The following is an 18,210-nucleotide window of genomic DNA, read 5'->3' as shown; positions in this document are numbered from 1 at the left end:
CGTTAGCTCAGCTGTTTCCATTTTTTCCCCAAAGGGTTTAAATTTGCAAACAAAACTAATGTCAAAGTCAGAGAGCTGAGATTCAAAATTGGAAGAGACCCTCTGCAGCCCATTGCTTCCCACTGAGCGGACTCAGGTGGTAAAGTGACTTCCCCAAGATCAAACAATGGTTGACCAAGATGGCGGCCAAGCAGCTCTCCTAAGGCGCTACCCCCTTTACACCAGCTGGTCTCCATACCCAACACTCCTTTTTCATGTAAATATTTCCTCATTCCTCCTTTCCCCTTCTGAAAGGTCATGTACAGATGATATAACTCACTTACATACATATATTTTTTAAATGAACTCAAAAAAATTTAATGGAATGACGAACTAAAAGTAAAAGTTAAAATAAAACGAGATGGCTTTATTATCATCCTTGTCTTCCAGGGAAGGAAGCCCAGAAAGGTTAATTATCCTGCCTGGGGCGACAGAGTTAATATGTGGCAAAATCATGAAGAGAAACCGGGCAGACTGGCCTCAGTGTGGATTTTCACTCAGTCCTCAGCCTGCCTTAGAGGCCCCACTGTGTCTCCTCAGGAATTGTTACGGGGGGAGGGCACCCCCCTCCAATTCTACCTATTTTCATTATTGAACTTGCGGGTTCTCATTTGAACACCAACTTCTACAGCTACAAACAGGTTTACAAAAAAAAAAGTCAGCTAGTAGCATTCTTCCTACTCTGACATTCTCTGACTCCAGCCCTTTCTCTAGTTCAAACACCAACATCATGCCCTGGGCAGAACAGCCCAGTAACCTGGTAACCATGTTTGTTGCTAGAAAATACCTGTGTGCTTGGTTCACGGCCCTCCAAGGACTCTGACTCAAAGGTCTGTTTCTGCAGCGTCTTGTGAAAATCTCTTCGGGATCCAGACTTTTTAAAGCTGCCGATCGCCGGACTGCCTTGGTTTCTTTTGTTGTTTATGTTGTTGTTGTTGTTACGTAATTTGGAGAGAGAGAAAAAGAGAGAGGTACAAACGCGTTAGATTAAAAATAAAAGTAATGGCTGGGAGCAGATGCGGCGCTGAGAAATCTTGCAAAGAGAGGGCCGATTGTGACTCCTCACATCTAATTATGCACCAGGCCTAATACAAGGCTCTGCTGTAATGAGATACAGACTGGCCTCCTGGCTGGCTCCTTATTAAAGGCAGGAACGGTCTGGGAAAATGCCACTTCGGAGGTGTGGTCATTTCAGCTGCGGGCTATTTGGCTCCAAGCTGATGCTTAACTATGACCCTAGTGTTAAGAGGCTGAAATAAATCTAGCAATGTGCAGAGCAGCAAATAAAGATCGTTTGAAGATTAAAAATAGAGGAAAACTTTGAATGTCCCCATCAGCGTGTTTCACAGTGAATTAGAAAGGCGGGACATGGTTAAGAAAAAAATAGAAATAAATGACCGACAGGCTGAAAATCTCCGCTAACGGTCTCAATCTCCACCCCGTGCACGCCATCAAAGCAGGGTTTCAAAACTGTGTAGCTATGAAAAGGGTTTCAGAGATAATGGCCAGCCCTGTCACTGGGGAAAGAAATTAGACCATTGTGAAAAAGGCAACAGATAGAGGCTGTCAGGTACCAACTGTAGAAAGCTACGTGCCTATTCCCCATTTTTATGACTCAAGGTCTTCTTGGAAAAGAGGCTCAAAGTCAACCGCACAGCCACACGCCCATGTGGCTTGATTTCTCCTGCTATTAGAAAAACCCCTGCGTGAGTGGGTAAAGGATATGAAATAAGTACGGATTTATTAGGCAGATCAAGCAGGAAACAGATCGAGCAGGAGATGTGGGAGCGCTACTCTCAATGATTCACACACGGAGTTTATAACTCTTTGGGAGGGCGAAGTGTTGGGTTGTGCACAGACTCGGTATCCAATCAATTGTCATTGATTAAGTTAATTAAAGGGGGGGAAAAAAAAGGAGATGTCCCAGTGTTGTCTATAGGGAGAACCAGCTCTGTCCTTAGATTTTACTGTGCTCTCAAGACAAGCAATTTGAAGAAAAGGAGACAAGAAATGGCCCCCAAACGAGGGGCAAGATGGGCTTGGTGACTAATCCGAGTCACCGTCAGCTATAAATGGTCATCTTTGGGGTCTCCTGGCTGCTTGTACTGCCCTAAGCCCAAACCTGTATTCACGGGGCTGGGGTACAGCACGCCAAATCGGGGAACTGAACTAAGTAAGTAAATGAGTGAGGTACACTCCAAGTAAGGAAAAGAGAGTGAGCACTGAGAAAAGATTTCAAGAGAAATATGCAGCATAATCTCAGGCTTAGAATTCCTAAACCCCAACCAAATATGTAATATATCATCTTGTTCATAAATATCAATTAGCAAAAAGTATTTTGGGGGACCCCTTCAAACAATTCCCCAGACGTAGTTAACCACTTAAAATATTTAAGAAAATTATGTTGGTTCCAGTTGCTTTAAGTGTGCAAATGGCGGTATTAAGAAGAAGAGATATATGTGTGAGCAAAATTTATTTTTTTTCGAAATTTATTTTCTACTATAATATTTTCTATGAACAGAGACCTTTGAGAGAGAGCCCCACATGGGATTTCATAAACCTGCTAGCTTTTTTTTTTTTTTTGAACATGTTAGCTTTTTAAAAGTGATTCTCATCCACATAAACTTCCCCAGCAACACGCATGTGTGCGCTGGATGGACGGCTTTGCTAGTGGATAAAATAGCCTTTTGGGACTCTCTCCAAGAGTTCAAAGAAAAGGCTACAGGGAATATAACATCTTGGGGAAAAAGTACCCAGCGCAAAGTAGTGGTAACTAGTGAGCTGTGTCCTAAGATCACTCTCGTCATTAAAATACACTGAATCGGTGCCTGTTTTTCCTGAAGGATCCAGTTTTAAGGGGAAACTTCCCAAAGGAATTAAGTACTATAAATTAATTCTAGGGCCGCCTGGGTGGCTCAGTGGGTTAACGTCCAACTCCTGATTTTGCTCAGGTCATGATCTCGAGGTTGTGAGATCAAGCCCCGACTCGGGCTCCTCATTGGGCGTGGCCCAACTTCTCCTCCCCCACTCGCTCTGCCCCTCCCCGCCTTTAAAAATTGATTAATGAATTAATTCTAAAATCGAATGCAAACAGTGAATTAAAACACTGTTTTCACACTTTGGTATCTGCCCTTGGCCTTCCTTCAGGCTTGTACACACCAAAGGTTCAATGTCAGATGTCTCCTCACCAGGCCACCTGCTTGGGCCACAGAAATAAAAATCAGGAAGCAGCCTAACTTAAGACCGTGTGTGTCCTGACAACCAGCCTTAGCTTTATTTCTTATCTTACAAAGTACACCTATTTCCAAGTATTTACTAACAAGTGAACAACACACATACACACACACACACAATTACAGCTCTGTACTTGCCCCCATCACCCTCAGTCACTTTCCTCAGTGCCTCTGTTTCTTCATCAATGACATATAAACACGAGGTGAATTCTATTTGCCCAGCTTTAAGATTTTATGAGGAAAAAGTTCATATACTATATCTGGAAACATTCAAACCAGTTTTCTTCCAAAGAAATTAGATCTGGGAGAAGTCAAATTTATTTGGCTCTTGCTCTTTTGCTATTTTATGCAAATACTTTCTTTCTTTTTTGGTCTTCCATTGTTTGAACATTTTCTGGAGTTACTTAAATGAACCCCAAAGACACTGACAAATAGGCATTAAGAAAATGAGTCACAGAATAGTGTTAAAAGTTCACAACATAGATATATGCTAACTCTCTATATGTACCAGCCCTCAGCATTTTGGGGATGGAAAGCATTTAGACTAAAGTTTTTCATGGTTGTGTGTTTGAAACCAGAGCAAATGTTTCTTCCCTTCCTCGTTCCAGATTTAGCATCTACTTCCCCATTTTGAAGTCTCAGAAAGTCACAAAGCTCCCTTGTGGCAGCAGGGGTAGAGCTGGCTGGGGGAGAGGATAAGGGGTGGTAAGGAGGTAAAGATGACTCATTTTAAAAGTGCCAGCCATGGAAGGCAGAAACCACCACTGGGTAAGTAGTGAGGCTGCTTGCTGAGTGACAGTGGCCACCAGAAACCGCAGCCTCGCTACCCAACGTGGGCAACTGAGCCAAATAAAGCCCTGCTCCTGTTGAACCTCTCTGCAGACGAGAGAGAGAGAGAGGGAAGTGGGCCAAGTGGTAGGAAATCTATTCTTAAAATGAACAAACCTACTGCTTCTGAAGAGAACTGCATTCCTTTTCTCCAGACACTACTGTTGTATATTTGGGAACCACACGAAGACCAAACATATTTTATTTATTTTTTGAAAAGATGTGTTAATTTTAGACAGAGAAAGAGAGAGAGAGAGTGCAAGCTGGGGGAGGGACAGAGGGAGAAGGAGAGAAGAAGACTTCTGCCGAATGAGAAGCCTGACAGGGGCTTGATCCCAGGACCCTGAGGTGGTGACCTGAGCCGAAATGAAAAGTTGGATGCTTAACCAACTGAGCCACCCAGGCACCCTAAGACCAAACAGATTTTAAAGACCAAAGTCTTGAGAGAAAGTATGGAGTGGACAGAATTTGGCTCTAGAGGCTGGGATCAGGGTTCAGATGCTGCCTCCTTACATACTGGCCATGAGACCGTAGGCAAGTGATTTCATCGCTCTGAGTCACAGTTTCCTCAAGGGTGAAATGCGGAGTAACACTGCTCATTTTGAAAGCCTGTGTGATGACTGGAAACAAATACACATACATCTTCTTCTCCTTCCTTCACTTCCCATTCTTTCCTATCCCTCCCATACAATTTGGCACTAAAGCCATCAGAACACGGCAATCCTCCATGCCTGAGGATGGGGAGTAGGTGAGGAAGCCCAAAACGGGAAGTTGAAGGCCAAACAGGGGGAGGAGAACATGCATAGAAAAGGGCTGCCTGGCATGGAGAATCAGAACTCACCTGGGCTGAGGGGGGCGCCCACGCCTGGAAGAGCCTGGCATGTGGTAACAGAGCAGACATTCTGCATAGAACAAAGAGGCATGCACCTGGAGGGGCAGCCTGCCAAGTGTGTCTCTATGGAGGGGTGGCCTGGCACTCGGTATCAGTGCAGGGCAAGCCACACAGCGTGGATGGTGCCCATCCATGGTACCTGTCGCAGGGTGTTAGTGTCAGAGCCAGCATATTAGGGAGGAGGGTGACTGTGGAATGGGGAGTTGAGGTGGTTGCATATCAGAGGATTAATCAAATAAACATCATAAGGACAATAAGAGTCATGTTTTCCACTACCTGAGAAGGGATAAAAATATAGAAAGGAAGAAAATTGGAACAAATACTCTGATGTCGTGTTGGAATTACATGTATCAACATGAACTCATGGTTTTCAGAACACATGTGCGTGTGTGCACACACACACACACAAACACACACACTCCCTACCACTGTTGACTGAGAAGACATGGAGGAGTGACACTTTAATAGCAATGAGCACACTCAACACCTACAGCTTGGCTTCTAAGTACCACTTTCCACTTAAAAGGAGTCATATCTATTTGGAGAAATGACTGAATCCAGGGGTGAGGAAAGGAAACTGTTAGAGCAGCTTGGAATACCTTGTGACCAAAAGCAAGGATGGGCTCAATGGCTGTTTGAGGGCATGTGAAAAAGACAAAAGGACCAGTTGGAGGGATTCACACTGGTCAAAGTGAGGACAATATGAGCATCAAAATAAACCACAGAACTAGATTCAAACTTACTGAATAAAATAGGAAACTATGATTCAATACTGATACAAATAAACTGAAAGTTTGGTGAGGAACTGGGCATTTTATAATCATCAAATCCAGATGGAAGGATTATTATGTCTAAAAAAATAATTGCCCTGTGATCTCAAGGTCATAAAAGTCAAAGAAAGATCCAGGAACTGTTCCAGAGTAAATAATACTAAAAGCATGTGACATCTAAATGCAATGCATGCCTTTCAACTAGATTGTCTTGCTCTAAAGGGCATTCTTGGGACATTTAGTGAAAGCTGAATAGGGTCTGAGAATTAAATGGTAATAATGTATCAATGTGAATTTCCTGAATGTGATGGCTATATGCTAATTATGGTGGAGAATGTCCTTGTTTGTAGAGATTACACCCTAAAGTATTTGGGGGTAATGGAGAATTAGGTTGGCAACCTACCATCAAATGGTTTGGGGGAGGGGAAAAAGATCTTTGTGTTATACTTGCAAGTTTTCTGGGTATTTGAGATTGTTTCAAAACAAAAGGTGAAGAATAGACTGAGTGTCTGGCATTGTAATAATTCTGTTAGTGGGTCCTATTTACCAGGCTGTGCATCCATTACTGTAGCTGCTGTGAGCATAGGAGCTCTCATATCCAGAGACATCTAGACATCTAGAGTGATTCCCTCTTCCTGCCAGCCCTCTAACTTCCCACGTTGGCTCGGTGGCTATGAGCAATGACTGACTGATAAAGGGGTACAATATTGCCACACCCTGCCTCAAAGCTGGACAGTGGGAAAACTTTGTACTGTGGTCCCTCCAGGGCACCTGTATGTTGGCCAAGAATTTTTCTGCGGTCTTATCCTGAGTTGAATCCTTCTGCTTCTCTTTCTTGCTTCCCTCATCCCCTTACTGGATTTTCCTAAAGAGGATACTCTCAAAAATCATGTGCATCTGAATCCCTACCTCAGGCTCAGCTTCTAGACCATCTCAACTAAGACAATCACCCACCAGCTCAATGAATAATAGTTATTATTAGTAGTAGCAATGACAATACCATTATATGTAACACCAATGCAAGTGTTACCATCTAGATGACCATATTTTATGGAGATGCTGAATTTAAAGTCTAACATTTTATTTGTGAATAATATCATTTTTATATGGGAAATTTACTTTCTTACCAAAAGCAAAAGTCGAACTTGGAGAAGCACTCACTTTAGGATTTCACTTGCAGAATTCTCCCGAAAGACCAATTAACACCCAAGTGAGGTTACTGTCCGCATTAAACTTCATTCCACTCCATCCCTTTTAGGAATTCTTAGTGGATTACCTTTCCCAGTGGTGCAGCTAAAACCGTGGTTTGGATTGGATTTGGGGACTTCAGTTTTCTGATGGCTTAGTAGCAATGATTCTCAATGAGGGTAATTGATGCTTCCATTTTTGATTGTCTCAATGACCAGGAGGTACTACTATATTTCACATCCTGAAATGCCTGGGGCATCCCACACAACGAAGAATGATCCCAACACATATATCAGCATCCAACACAGCTATCAAATATCCTGTCTTTCATGGAGGTGAAAAACCAGCCTGTAAATATGTGAGCCAGACCCCCAGTATTTTTGTACTGAATTTTCCAGCAAAACAACTACCATATAAATGTAGGGGGAATTAAACTCTGTGATGGTTCAATCTCTACCAAGAGCTTTCCCCCCTTTTTGGAAAATCACATTACTAACAGCAATGCTGCTTGTGGTCTTTGAGTCACCCACACAACACACCTGTTGTCGTCTGCTTTTGTAGGTGTGATACTTGCAGTGATGGTTCCCGCAGCTGCAAAGAGCTACTTGATCATGTTCTCTGATGGAGCTGTGTCCAAGCACTTGCATATTTACATACATGCTATTTAATGTATTATGCTTCTTATAGTTCTCCTTTATATAACAGTTGGGACATTTTATTAACTTTTAAAAATAAGAAAGTTCATGGGTGACAAAGATGGTATTATAAAATACTCATTACACAGAAAGATGCCATTGGGTCTGATAGATCCAAGAACACTTGTCTTAAAGAACAGGATATGGATGTTTGCTTGCTAACATTTCATTCATTCTCCCATTCAACATATGTCTATAAACTATCTCCTGAGAATAAGGCACCAAAGAGGAATGCACAAAAGTCCTAGCTTTAAGGGAGTCCCTGTCCTCCGTGAAGTCATAGTCTAGTGAGAAATACATATTTAATAGGGGAGAGAAACATTCAGAAAAGTCATCAGAATGCAAGAGGCCCTCTGCAAGAGGGCTACCTGGGTGGCTCAGTCGGTTAAGCGTCTGTCTTCGGCTCAGGACGTGATCTCAGGGTCCTGGGATCGAGCCCCACATTGGGCTCCCTGCTCAGTGGGAAGCCTGCTTCTCCCTCCGCCTCTGCCCCCTGCCCCCTGCCCTTGCTTTCTATCACTCACATGCTCTCTCTCTTGAATAAATTAAATCTTAAAAAGAAAAAAAAAGAGTGCAGTGTAGAGTATGACAAGAGTTCCCAAGAGAAATACAAACAGCAGGCTTCGAAAATTTACAGAAGGGAGCCACTTCCTCCAGCCAGGTCAGGGTAGGCTTCATGAAAGCCCTGGCCTTGGGGCTTCAGCGGGTGTGGGTTCATGGGGATAGGAGGTGTGTGTCACAGCTCAGGAGTGGCTCAGTGATTTCCACAGCTGGATCGCTCTCTGTAACTGCACAGGCTGACGAGCCTTGCTTGCTTCCTATACTTTTAGAAAGCAAATAGCTGAATACCTTGGCAGCCAGCACAACAAATGCATGTCATAATAAGCAATTATTGATCAGGGAGACATTTTTATGGTGTTTTGGGAGTAACTGAATTATATGCACTGATGTGTTTGAATTTTAATTGTTTACCAGTTCACTGGGAGTAAAATATGGAGTAATAAAACAGATGATACCCCATTCCTTGATGTCCTAGCTCTCCTTGAGCACGACCTTCCTCCAGAATTACTTTAATCACCCAGGATGAAAGACAAAGTCTAAGGGCTTTTACGATGTTGCTCATAACATTCCTGAAATGTTTCACTGTCGCTGTGCATAATACACGGAGAATAAATAACATGCGAACAAGTTTAATTACTTAAGAGCTCGACTTTCCTTCAAGACACCAAACACAATGTAAGTGAATCACTCTTTAGTTCATGCAGAGAAAATGGCAGAGGAAATAATGCTTAAGTATTTAATGTGACCCCAAAGATGCCTGCAAACATCAGTCCAAGCAAAATTATCAAATATTTAGAAATGAGATGAGATAAATATGCAACCATGGCCCGATTCTATTTGTGAGATCGAGGCTCATTTCCAAAAGGCATGGAGAGAAAAACACTATCATTTTTAGAGCAATGACACCACATTTTATGGTGTTTATGTTTCTAGACATGAAGGATAGAATGGAACCCATTCAAGGCATCTCCCATTATAAGCACCACAAACATCTCAAGTAGGAAAACATATTCCAAAAGGAGATCACGTAGTTTGTGTTTCTGTGTAGTCGAATCTTTCTTATTAAGTGAAAAAGAAATTCTAGAACTTTCCTCTTTCCTTCATAGGCAGCATTCTTTGTCTGATTTAAAAGCCTCAATTATAGAACTTGAGTGGCAAATGCTCTATAGAATTATGAGCGTGGGAGGGAACACAAGTGGCCATTACTCCACTCCCCTGCCCCCTAAGTGGGATTCAAAGCCATTATCACAGATAGCAAGGACATAAAAGACTATCCTTAGATATTACAGAGAAATGTAATATCAGCAAGGAGATAATTGAGGAATAAAAGAGCTAAGTAAATCAGTGTTTGAGTGCGTGGTTATGGATGGCAGAGACATGTCCATAGAAGGTGAAATGGCTTCATTAAGTATGGTCTTCCAGAGGAAAGCAGTCCCCCCTCCACAGTGCATTAAAATATACAGGTAGAATTTTTGGTTCATTCCTTGGACAGGCTAATATAAGTGCTTTATCTGAAGTGTTCAGATCTTATTTCACTTGAAAGGAATATTTTGGATGGGTTGAATTGGAACTAGATAAACCCTAAAGCCTTCTGATTTTCCAAACTTTATCTGTATTTCAAGAATATGGAAATTATAGTGCTTTTGAGGGGAAATCTACCCTGAATCATTAATTGAAAAGAAATCTTCAGTAACACTGAGTTGTCCCTTGTTTTTTTCCTTTGCATATAATCTTACTAACATCTAATTGAAGTTATTTGTCAACTGGGCAGGGATACGTGAGCCATATTCTGTAGTACTATTTTTAAAATATCATAAGTGGTAGCTAATCTATTACCATAGGCCAAGATATCTAAGCACTTTGCATATGTTAATTTATTTATTGCATATAATATAACTTGTGTGATAGACACGGTTCTAATTCCTGTTTTCCCAGTTAGGAAACTGAGGCACACACACAAAAATAGTTTGTCTTAGGTCACACAGCAGTAAGTGGGGGAGCCTGGACTTGAAACCATTTACTCCTGCTCCAGAGAAATCATCATTCTGTGAAATAATAAAGTAAAACCATAGCAAAGTAATAGATCTTCCATTTAGTGAGTAATTAATCAATGTCAGGAACTATCTTAGATTTCTACCCATTGATTTTAGGGCCCAATTACAATTCATCTTTTTTAGATGACACTTGAGTGAGTTGTGACAAACGCAGAGTTGTGTAACCACCACTTCAGTCAAGACTTAGAACAGTTCCAACACCTCAAAAGTCTCTCGTGACCTTCTGGAGTCCCTTCCTTTGACCACCCGAAGGCTCCAGCAACCGCTCATCAAGTTTCTGTCCCTACAGCTCTGCCTCTTCCTGAACAGCAAACAGATGGAACAATGCGTTATGTTCCTTTGTCTGGCTTTTTTCTCATTGCGTGATGTAACTGAGAGTCATCTGTACTGCCTCAGGCATGAGGAATTTGTTCCATTTTACTGCAGAGTAGCATTGGGCTGTATGGACGTGCCAGAGTCTGGCTATCCCTTACCCCATTGCGTACGATTTGGGCGGTTTCTGATTTTTGACAGGCACAAATAGAAGTGCTATAAATATTTGCATATAGATGTTTAAAGGAACAGAGGTCCTCAGTTCACTTGGGTAAATACCTAGGAGTAGGAAGTCAGGTGGTACGATAAGCGTATATTGAACTGGGACTTGAGGGAAGATAAGGGAAGAAAACTCAATGACGGAAACAATATTCAGAAAGTAAATATAGTAGCATCCAGTTACAAGAACTAGAATACAAGTTCAGGAATTCATATTTTATTTTGACCAATCATGTCCAGCACTGGCTAGGATATGGGGGACAGGGCAGTTTCACGCCCAGATGGTAATGGAGCCAATCAGTATAGCTTTCCTGGAGAAAAATCTGGCAGTCCTTAGGAGGACGTGTCATATGCCCGGACTTCATATCTACCCTCGGAAATCCTCACACGCACGTGTCGGGGCAAGTGTGCCTAGATGTCTATTTTGATGTTATTTATGACTGTGAAAATTGGAGACAATTTCAATGTCCATCAATAGAGAAAGATTTGGTAACTTAACGATACATTCCTTCACCTCACCCCTAGAATACCAGGGGCGGGGGGATAGATCTCTGACCCAGAAGGAATGTCAAAGACATTACTGAGGGGCACCTGGGTGGCTCAGTTGTTGAACGTCTGCCTTCGGGGCAGGTCATAATCCCAGGGTCCTGGGATCAAGTCCCGCACTGGGCTCCCTGCTCAGCAGGAGGACTGCTTCTCCCTCTCTCACTCCTGCTTGTAGTCTCTCACTCTCTTTCTCTCTGTGCCAAATGAATAAATCAAAGCTTAGGGGCACCTGGGTGGCTCAGTGGGTTAAAGCCTCTGCCTTCGGCTCAGGTCATGATCCCAGGGTCCTGGGATCAAGCCCCACATCGGGCTCTCTGCTCAGCAGGGAACCTGCTTCCCCCTTTCTCCCTGCCTGCTTCTCTGCCTACTTGTGATCTCTGTCTGTCAAATAAATAAATAACTAAATCTTAAAAAAAAATAAATCAAATTAATCAAATTTTTACTGAAAAAAAGGTACTTTGTGTACATATACAACATACATACATATTTATAAATGTGTACTTACATACATAATATTTATGTAAAATACAAATATCCATCTATATGTTGGTGGGGGTCTGATAAACTCTGGAAGACTGTGTAGCAACAACATCCGTGCATTAAGAGTGGGTTGAAGGAAGGGCAGGGAGCGAGCAAGGAGTGAGGCAGAGACCGCCTTTTACTTAATACTCTTCCACATGGCTTGATTTCTTTCAAAATGAGCATGTATTATTTGACTCATAAAATGACAGATTCAAAGGAGAGCCAATTAATCACTAAGCAGCAACTGGCCAGCACGCCCACAGTGTCCTCCTCCAACTTCCCAGTACCCTGCTCAAGAAGACCCAGAACAAATGGACACTCACCCAAATGAGCAGAAAAGTTAACACCTGAATCTGGACAGAATCTCTGTGGATCAGATGGAGCCGGCAGAACGATGTCCCATTCCTTGTCCCCACAAAGGGGAACACATGACACTTCATACTGTCCTTCCTGCCAGGCCCTGAGCAGTCAAGGTCTACATGAGCCAGAAATCTGAATGCTCCTTCTTCATGGTAGTGGCTTATGGACGGAGCCAGGGCCAGACTCGCCCTGGTTGCACTCCCTTTTTGGCACCAGAAACCCTCCTGCCTTGTGTTTCTCTTTCTACCATTATTCAGCAATGACTAAGAAACAACCCATAGGGGGACGCCTGTGTGGCTCAGTCTGTTAAGCGTCTGCCTCCAGCTCAGGTCATGATCCCAGGGTCCTGGGATCGAGCCCCGCATCGGGCTCTCTGCTCAGCAGGGAGCCTGCTTCCCTCCCCTCCTCTGCCTGCCTCTCTGCGTACTTGTGATCGATCTCTCTCTCTCTCTGACAAATAAATAAATAAATAAATAACCTTAAAAGAAAAAAAAGAAATAACCCATAGGAAACAATTGAGCTGAAAATGTATGCAGGGTTGGGAGATGTCTGGCAATAGTGTATCACAGTATGTTGTATTCTCCCCACAAATAAAATATTACAGGTACATAAGGGGCAGAATGTGTGCTAGGAATATATTTTCATGTTTGGAGTACCAAATTCAGAGTACAGTGGAGCAGAAAAAGGTGCTTCCTCTCTAAAACACCAGTCAGGGGCACCTGGGTGGCTCAGTGGGTTAAAGCCTCTGCCTTGGGCTCGGGTCATGGTCCCAGGGCCCTGGGATCGAGCCCTGCATTGGGCTCTCTGCTCAGCAGGGAGCCTGCTTCCCTCTCTCTCTGCCTGCCTCTCTGCCTACTTGTGATATGTCTGTCAAGTAAATGAATAAAATCTTTAAAAAATAAAAAAATGAAAAAAAAAATAAAACACCAGTCAAAGCTTCCAGAAACTGGCAATGAGTTTTAGAGTGGCATACTCCTACCGAATTTCTCAGAAGGGAACTGGCCCATTATACAAGCGCGCAGAGAACAGGACCAACAGCAACTCCCAGCCCCAGCATGTTGCCAAAGATAAAGCTAAACAAGATACTACTTTGTTTCATGGGGGGAGAAAAAGGGCACAAAAATTTGAGTAAAATAAACATACGAATAATCATTGTTGCTATAGAAGAGATAAAATCAAATAGAGACTCAAAAGGGAATTCAAAAGGGATCATGTGACTAATGGATTAACATTTTGACTTAAAATTCCCAGTAAATAATATCAGGTTTGTGAATTACATTTAAACCATGACAGCAAATATAGAAATCACAAGGAAAATTAGAAATACAGATTTGATTATGTAAATAAATCTGAATGTTAAAAAAGTTAGAAGCAATTTTGAAAGACAAAGAACATACTGGAAAAGGAATGTCTAATATATGCCAGACAAACAATTACTATCCCTAATAAATAAAGGTAGTCCTAGAGACAAACAGGCCCAGACAAATACATTAATAGAGGCGCACAAATTTCAGGAATAAATAGGACATGAAGGAAAAATTATAAGCTGGCCAACTTAATATACGGACAAAGGATTCCCCAATTTCATAATCAAAAAATGCAAATAAGAGAGTCTCTTTGCAAGAAAAATTGGCAATTTATTAAAAGGTAACATCCAATATTCTTGAGGATTCATGCACATATTATTGATAATTTTTCGGTTATATTATTTCCAAATCCTTAAATTTGTGCATAATCCTAGATAGAAAAATTCCTCTTCTAGGGATTTATTCTGAAGGAAAAAAAAAATCATAGCTATGCACAAGAATGTTACCATTTTGGAGTATAATCCTGAAAAACAGGGACTCATGCAAACACTAAAATTGGTTAAATGAATTTTGATATAAATATATCATACAACCATTAAAAATTGGATTGAGGAAGAATGTTTAATAGCAAACAGAGATAATCACCAGTTACTGTAAAAACCCAAAATAGCATCATGCTACAAATAGTATCATAATCTGATTTAGTTTTTATACAAATACAGATAAAATGAAATACGATGTGAAGGCTATGTATCAAATGTTAATGGCAGTTATCTGTCTATAGGAAACTGAATGGGTTTTTCCCCTTTTGTTTCCCTATAAACTCTAAAATGTCTAAAATAAGTATTCCAAAGGAGTCCTTTTTACTTTTAAGTTTGTGCAACCTAGAGGGGAAAAAAAAATATATTCCAACGGGAATTGCCATGAGGAATGAAAAAAAAAAATAGTGTCCCAAGAAGCAAATAGAAACCAAATGTAGTAAAACAGACCTTTCTATTTATTGTTCCTTCTCAGACTTTTTTTTAGAACCGTAATATCCAGAAAGTATCTCTAATTACAACATTAAAAAGCTTGAGAACAACTTGTTCTGGAATTTTTTATTTATTACCGGCCAAGCATAATCTTCCTTGACTACCTGGCAAACTTCGTTTTCCATTCATGTTGGAAATTAGAACACATGATGGATTAGCATCTAACTTTCTCTTAATCACTGTTTACAAGCTCTGCTTTCTCTTGCTTGGCCATTGAAAATAGTATGCTTACTGACACTGCTCCGAAAAACATCAGCACAAATTCATCGGCACACTTCCAGGACCTGGATAAAACCCAACCCCCACAGTCTTTCGCTCTTTATCCCATAGAACACCAATTCTTCCAGCAGTACAGGAGAGGTGAGGAGAACAGAATTTCACTATTTATGTCTTGACAGAGGCTCTCTGATGTTTCTTCTACTGGGATGTGTCCTCAGTCCGCTCACACTCCCTGCCCTGGTGCCCAACTTATTCGCACACACAGGCTGAGGATTTTCGTGTGTCTACATGTTTCTCAAGGGATGGTACTGTCCAGGTTATTGACGTAGAGACACAGACCTCAAGACAATGTGGTAGAACATTTGGCTAACCCAGGAGAGAAGGGCCCTTTTGACGGGAAGCTTAGAAAGTTATCTATTTCTTCGTCATGGATTTAAATGTTACCTTTGAATCTGAGGCCAAGTTTCACTTCATTAATTTCCAACCCCTCAGAATTCGTCAGAATGGGAACAAAACAAAAAGGCCCTCTTCTTTATATTTAAAACGTAACTTTCTCCTTGCATAGGTAAATGACTAACCAAACCGTGATAAATCCACACAGTGGAATGTTCGTCAGCAAAAAAAAAAAAAAAAGAAAGAAAGAAATGAGCTCTCAGATCACAACGAGACATGAAGGAACAAGGCAAAACTGTGTAATCAGTAGAAAAGTAAGTGGTTGCCAGGGAGAGATGAACGTGGGGAAGCACAGGAGATTTTTAGGGCAGGGAAACTATTCCGTATGATACTGGGATGGCAGACGCACGGCATTATGTAATTGTCAAACTTGTAGGACCTTGGATACAAAAGATGAACCCTAATGTAACCTCTGGGCTTTAGTTAATAATAGTATATCACTATGGGCTTATCAGGGATAACAAATGTATCATGTATCTTAAGTAAGGTCTATCCAAGAAAGAATGAATCAGCCAGAGGAGGCTGCATAAAGACAAAAAAAAAAAAAAAAAAGAAATGTGTCCTGGTCTTGAATCCATAGGTAGGATCTGATGGACAGGGGAAAGCGGGAGGGCACATCCAGAAGGGTACAGCAAGGGCCCAGGTGTGGAGGTAGGACTGAGTGGGTTATGAGGACGAATAGGGAGGAAGAGGCTCCAGGCCCAGCAGAAAGGAAGTGGATCTGGCCCACATACAGTGGGACCAGATTATTAAAACCCTTGAAAGGCAAGCAGGCAGAGTTGATATTTGATAGAGAAGGTAATACAGAGCCTACAGCAGGTATCTGAATAGGGCACAAGATAAAGTCAATCCGCATTCATTATTCATGAATTTTGTACTTACAAATTCCCCTCCTTGCTAAAGTTTCTTTGAAACAGTCATGTGGTTATGTGTGCAATAACCAAACCAAAAATTAAACTAAAACCCAAACAAACTAACAGCACCCAAACTGCAAGAGGTTAACACTAAGGGGAACTGTTCGAAGGGGGTATACCAGAACTCCCAGTACTCTCTCTTCAGTTTTCCTGTAAACCCAAAACTGCCCTTGAAATTTTTCATTAAAAAGCAATTGCAGGGGCACCTGGGTGGCTCCTCTGCCTTTGGCTCAGGTCATGATCCCAGGATCCTGGAATGGAGCCCCGCACCGGGCTCTCTGCTCAGCAGGGAGCCTGCTTCCCTTCCTCTCTCTCTGCCTGCCTCTCTGCCTACTTGTGATCTCTGTCTGTCAAATAAATAAATAAAATCTTAAAAAAAAAACCAACAACAAGCAATTGTAAAAGCTAACAATATACGTATATATATAAAGAGAAAAGAAAAAGGAGCTTACTTTTGGTTCACGATTAACCATTCCCGAATGTAAGTCTGAACACAGTCCCTGACATGAGGGTCCAGTTCAACCCTAGTGAGGTGGAAAATGACATAAAATCATGTTAGTACCTGATAAAGACAACAAAACAATCCCTTATCATAACTAAGGACAGCAGCATGATTCAATCCCGAATCAACTGAGAATGCCAGGGGCATTCCTACCCATCCATCAAGTGTCTGTAGCATTCCTCGGGCGACAGCATTTCTACTTCGATGAGACAAACATGTTGCCATTTGATGCTCTGTGGGTTTTCTTTATTACAGAGAATCCTGTTAAACTACACCCATCCCTTAAAGGCATTCCAATGCCAGACAGGTAGAACTAGCTGTAATCACATACAGAACCAGAAAAATAAGCATAAATACCCATTTCTCACAGGGGCAATTGAGACTAATTTTTGCTCATGTGTAACCTTGTTAGGACACGCAGGTTTCCCTTTTGGAAAGCCATGAAGAAGGTCTGTCTTGTGCTTTGAGGACTGGATCCTGGCTTCTTTCGTTGGTGATTCTTAATCTGGGCAGTTCCTGTCCTACCTGCAGAAGAGTGCCATGAGAGACCCTCTCCAGGTGCATCAGAGTCTTCGAATAACCAGTTCCACACAGTAGCGAAACTTTTGGCTGTTTTCCCAAGTGTTTCGATATTAGAGATGAATGAGTCGAAATACTACAGGCTAAACACTGATGCCCCACCCCTTATTAATTACGTGGCCTGGGGCGCTCCTTCTCTGTCTCTGGGTCCTCCTGTTAGAGCACTACATAGAGGAGTGCCTCCTTCAGAGAGCTGGGATGAGGATCAAGTCAGCATGGAAGCTTTTAGAAGCATGTCTGGCCATAGCTCATGCCTCCGACCCATTTCTTATGCACTAGATACTGCGATAACTACTGTATGCATGTTTTCTCTCTTTTTTTTAAAAAAAAAAAATCCAGCTAATTCTCAACCAGCCTCCGAGGGGATGGGCTTGCACTATTATCCGAATTTTGCAGAAGAATGAGATGAGAAGGACCGGGCTGAAAGTCACCCAGCAGGGGAAGAGCAGGCACTTAAACCCAGGCCTTGGACCTGTGCAGTGTAGGCTGCCAGCCACCGCACTGCCAGAGCTCCCCACGAAGTTCTGGGGCCACGGGGGTCAGCTGCTGTTTTCTCTGCTGCTGCTGCGGCTGACGAGACCTTCCTGGCTTTTGATTATAATGGCAGACTTCTGGGCAATGATTGAAATAGCAGAGGTTGCTTTAAAGTCATCGGACAGACAGGGTGAGCTAGAAATCCTGATCCCAAGGCAATATTATACTAAATAACGGATGCTAAGGGAAAAATCTGCCTCTTTCATCAAAATTCAAAAGTTCTACCTCTACATTTTTTTTTAAAGTATCTGAAACAGGATTTTCCAAGACTCTGACCTCATTTGAAAATGATTAAACAAGTAACCATAAATTTCAGACAAAGTGATAGGCAATGATTCTTTGTCAACGGTGAAAAAACAGAGCTTGCCTACGGGAAAGTTACACTTGAATAGATGGGCTGACGGTGGGGGAAGTGTTTCCCACTGCTTGTTTTCTGGGAAGGGAGTATTTCT

General features: G+C 42.0%; 1 protein-coding gene across 3 annotated transcripts in view; it reads right to left on the bottom strand.

The window, feature by feature from the left end:
• Positions 1-18,210, bottom strand: part of DOCK8 (dedicator of cytokinesis 8) — a 201,939-nt gene that overhangs the window by 124,804 nt on the left and 58,925 nt on the right. For all 3 annotated transcript variants that reach the window (XM_032308620.1, XM_032308621.1, XM_032308622.1), the window contains 2 exons: positions 16,596-16,667; positions 827-950 (listed from right to left, as the gene is read on the bottom strand). In XM_032308620.1, coding sequence (XP_032164511.1) covers positions 827-950; positions 16,596-16,667 — 196 coding nt within the window. The remainder of the gene's footprint in view (positions 1-826; positions 951-16,595; positions 16,668-18,210) is intronic.

Source organism: Mustela erminea, chromosome 12 (genome assembly GCF_009829155.1).
Source record: "Mustela erminea isolate mMusErm1 chromosome 12, mMusErm1.Pri, whole genome shotgun sequence".
NCBI classification, from domain to species: domain Eukaryota; kingdom Metazoa; phylum Chordata; class Mammalia; order Carnivora; family Mustelidae; genus Mustela; species Mustela erminea.
This window is presented reverse-complemented; position numbering and strand designations above follow the sequence as displayed.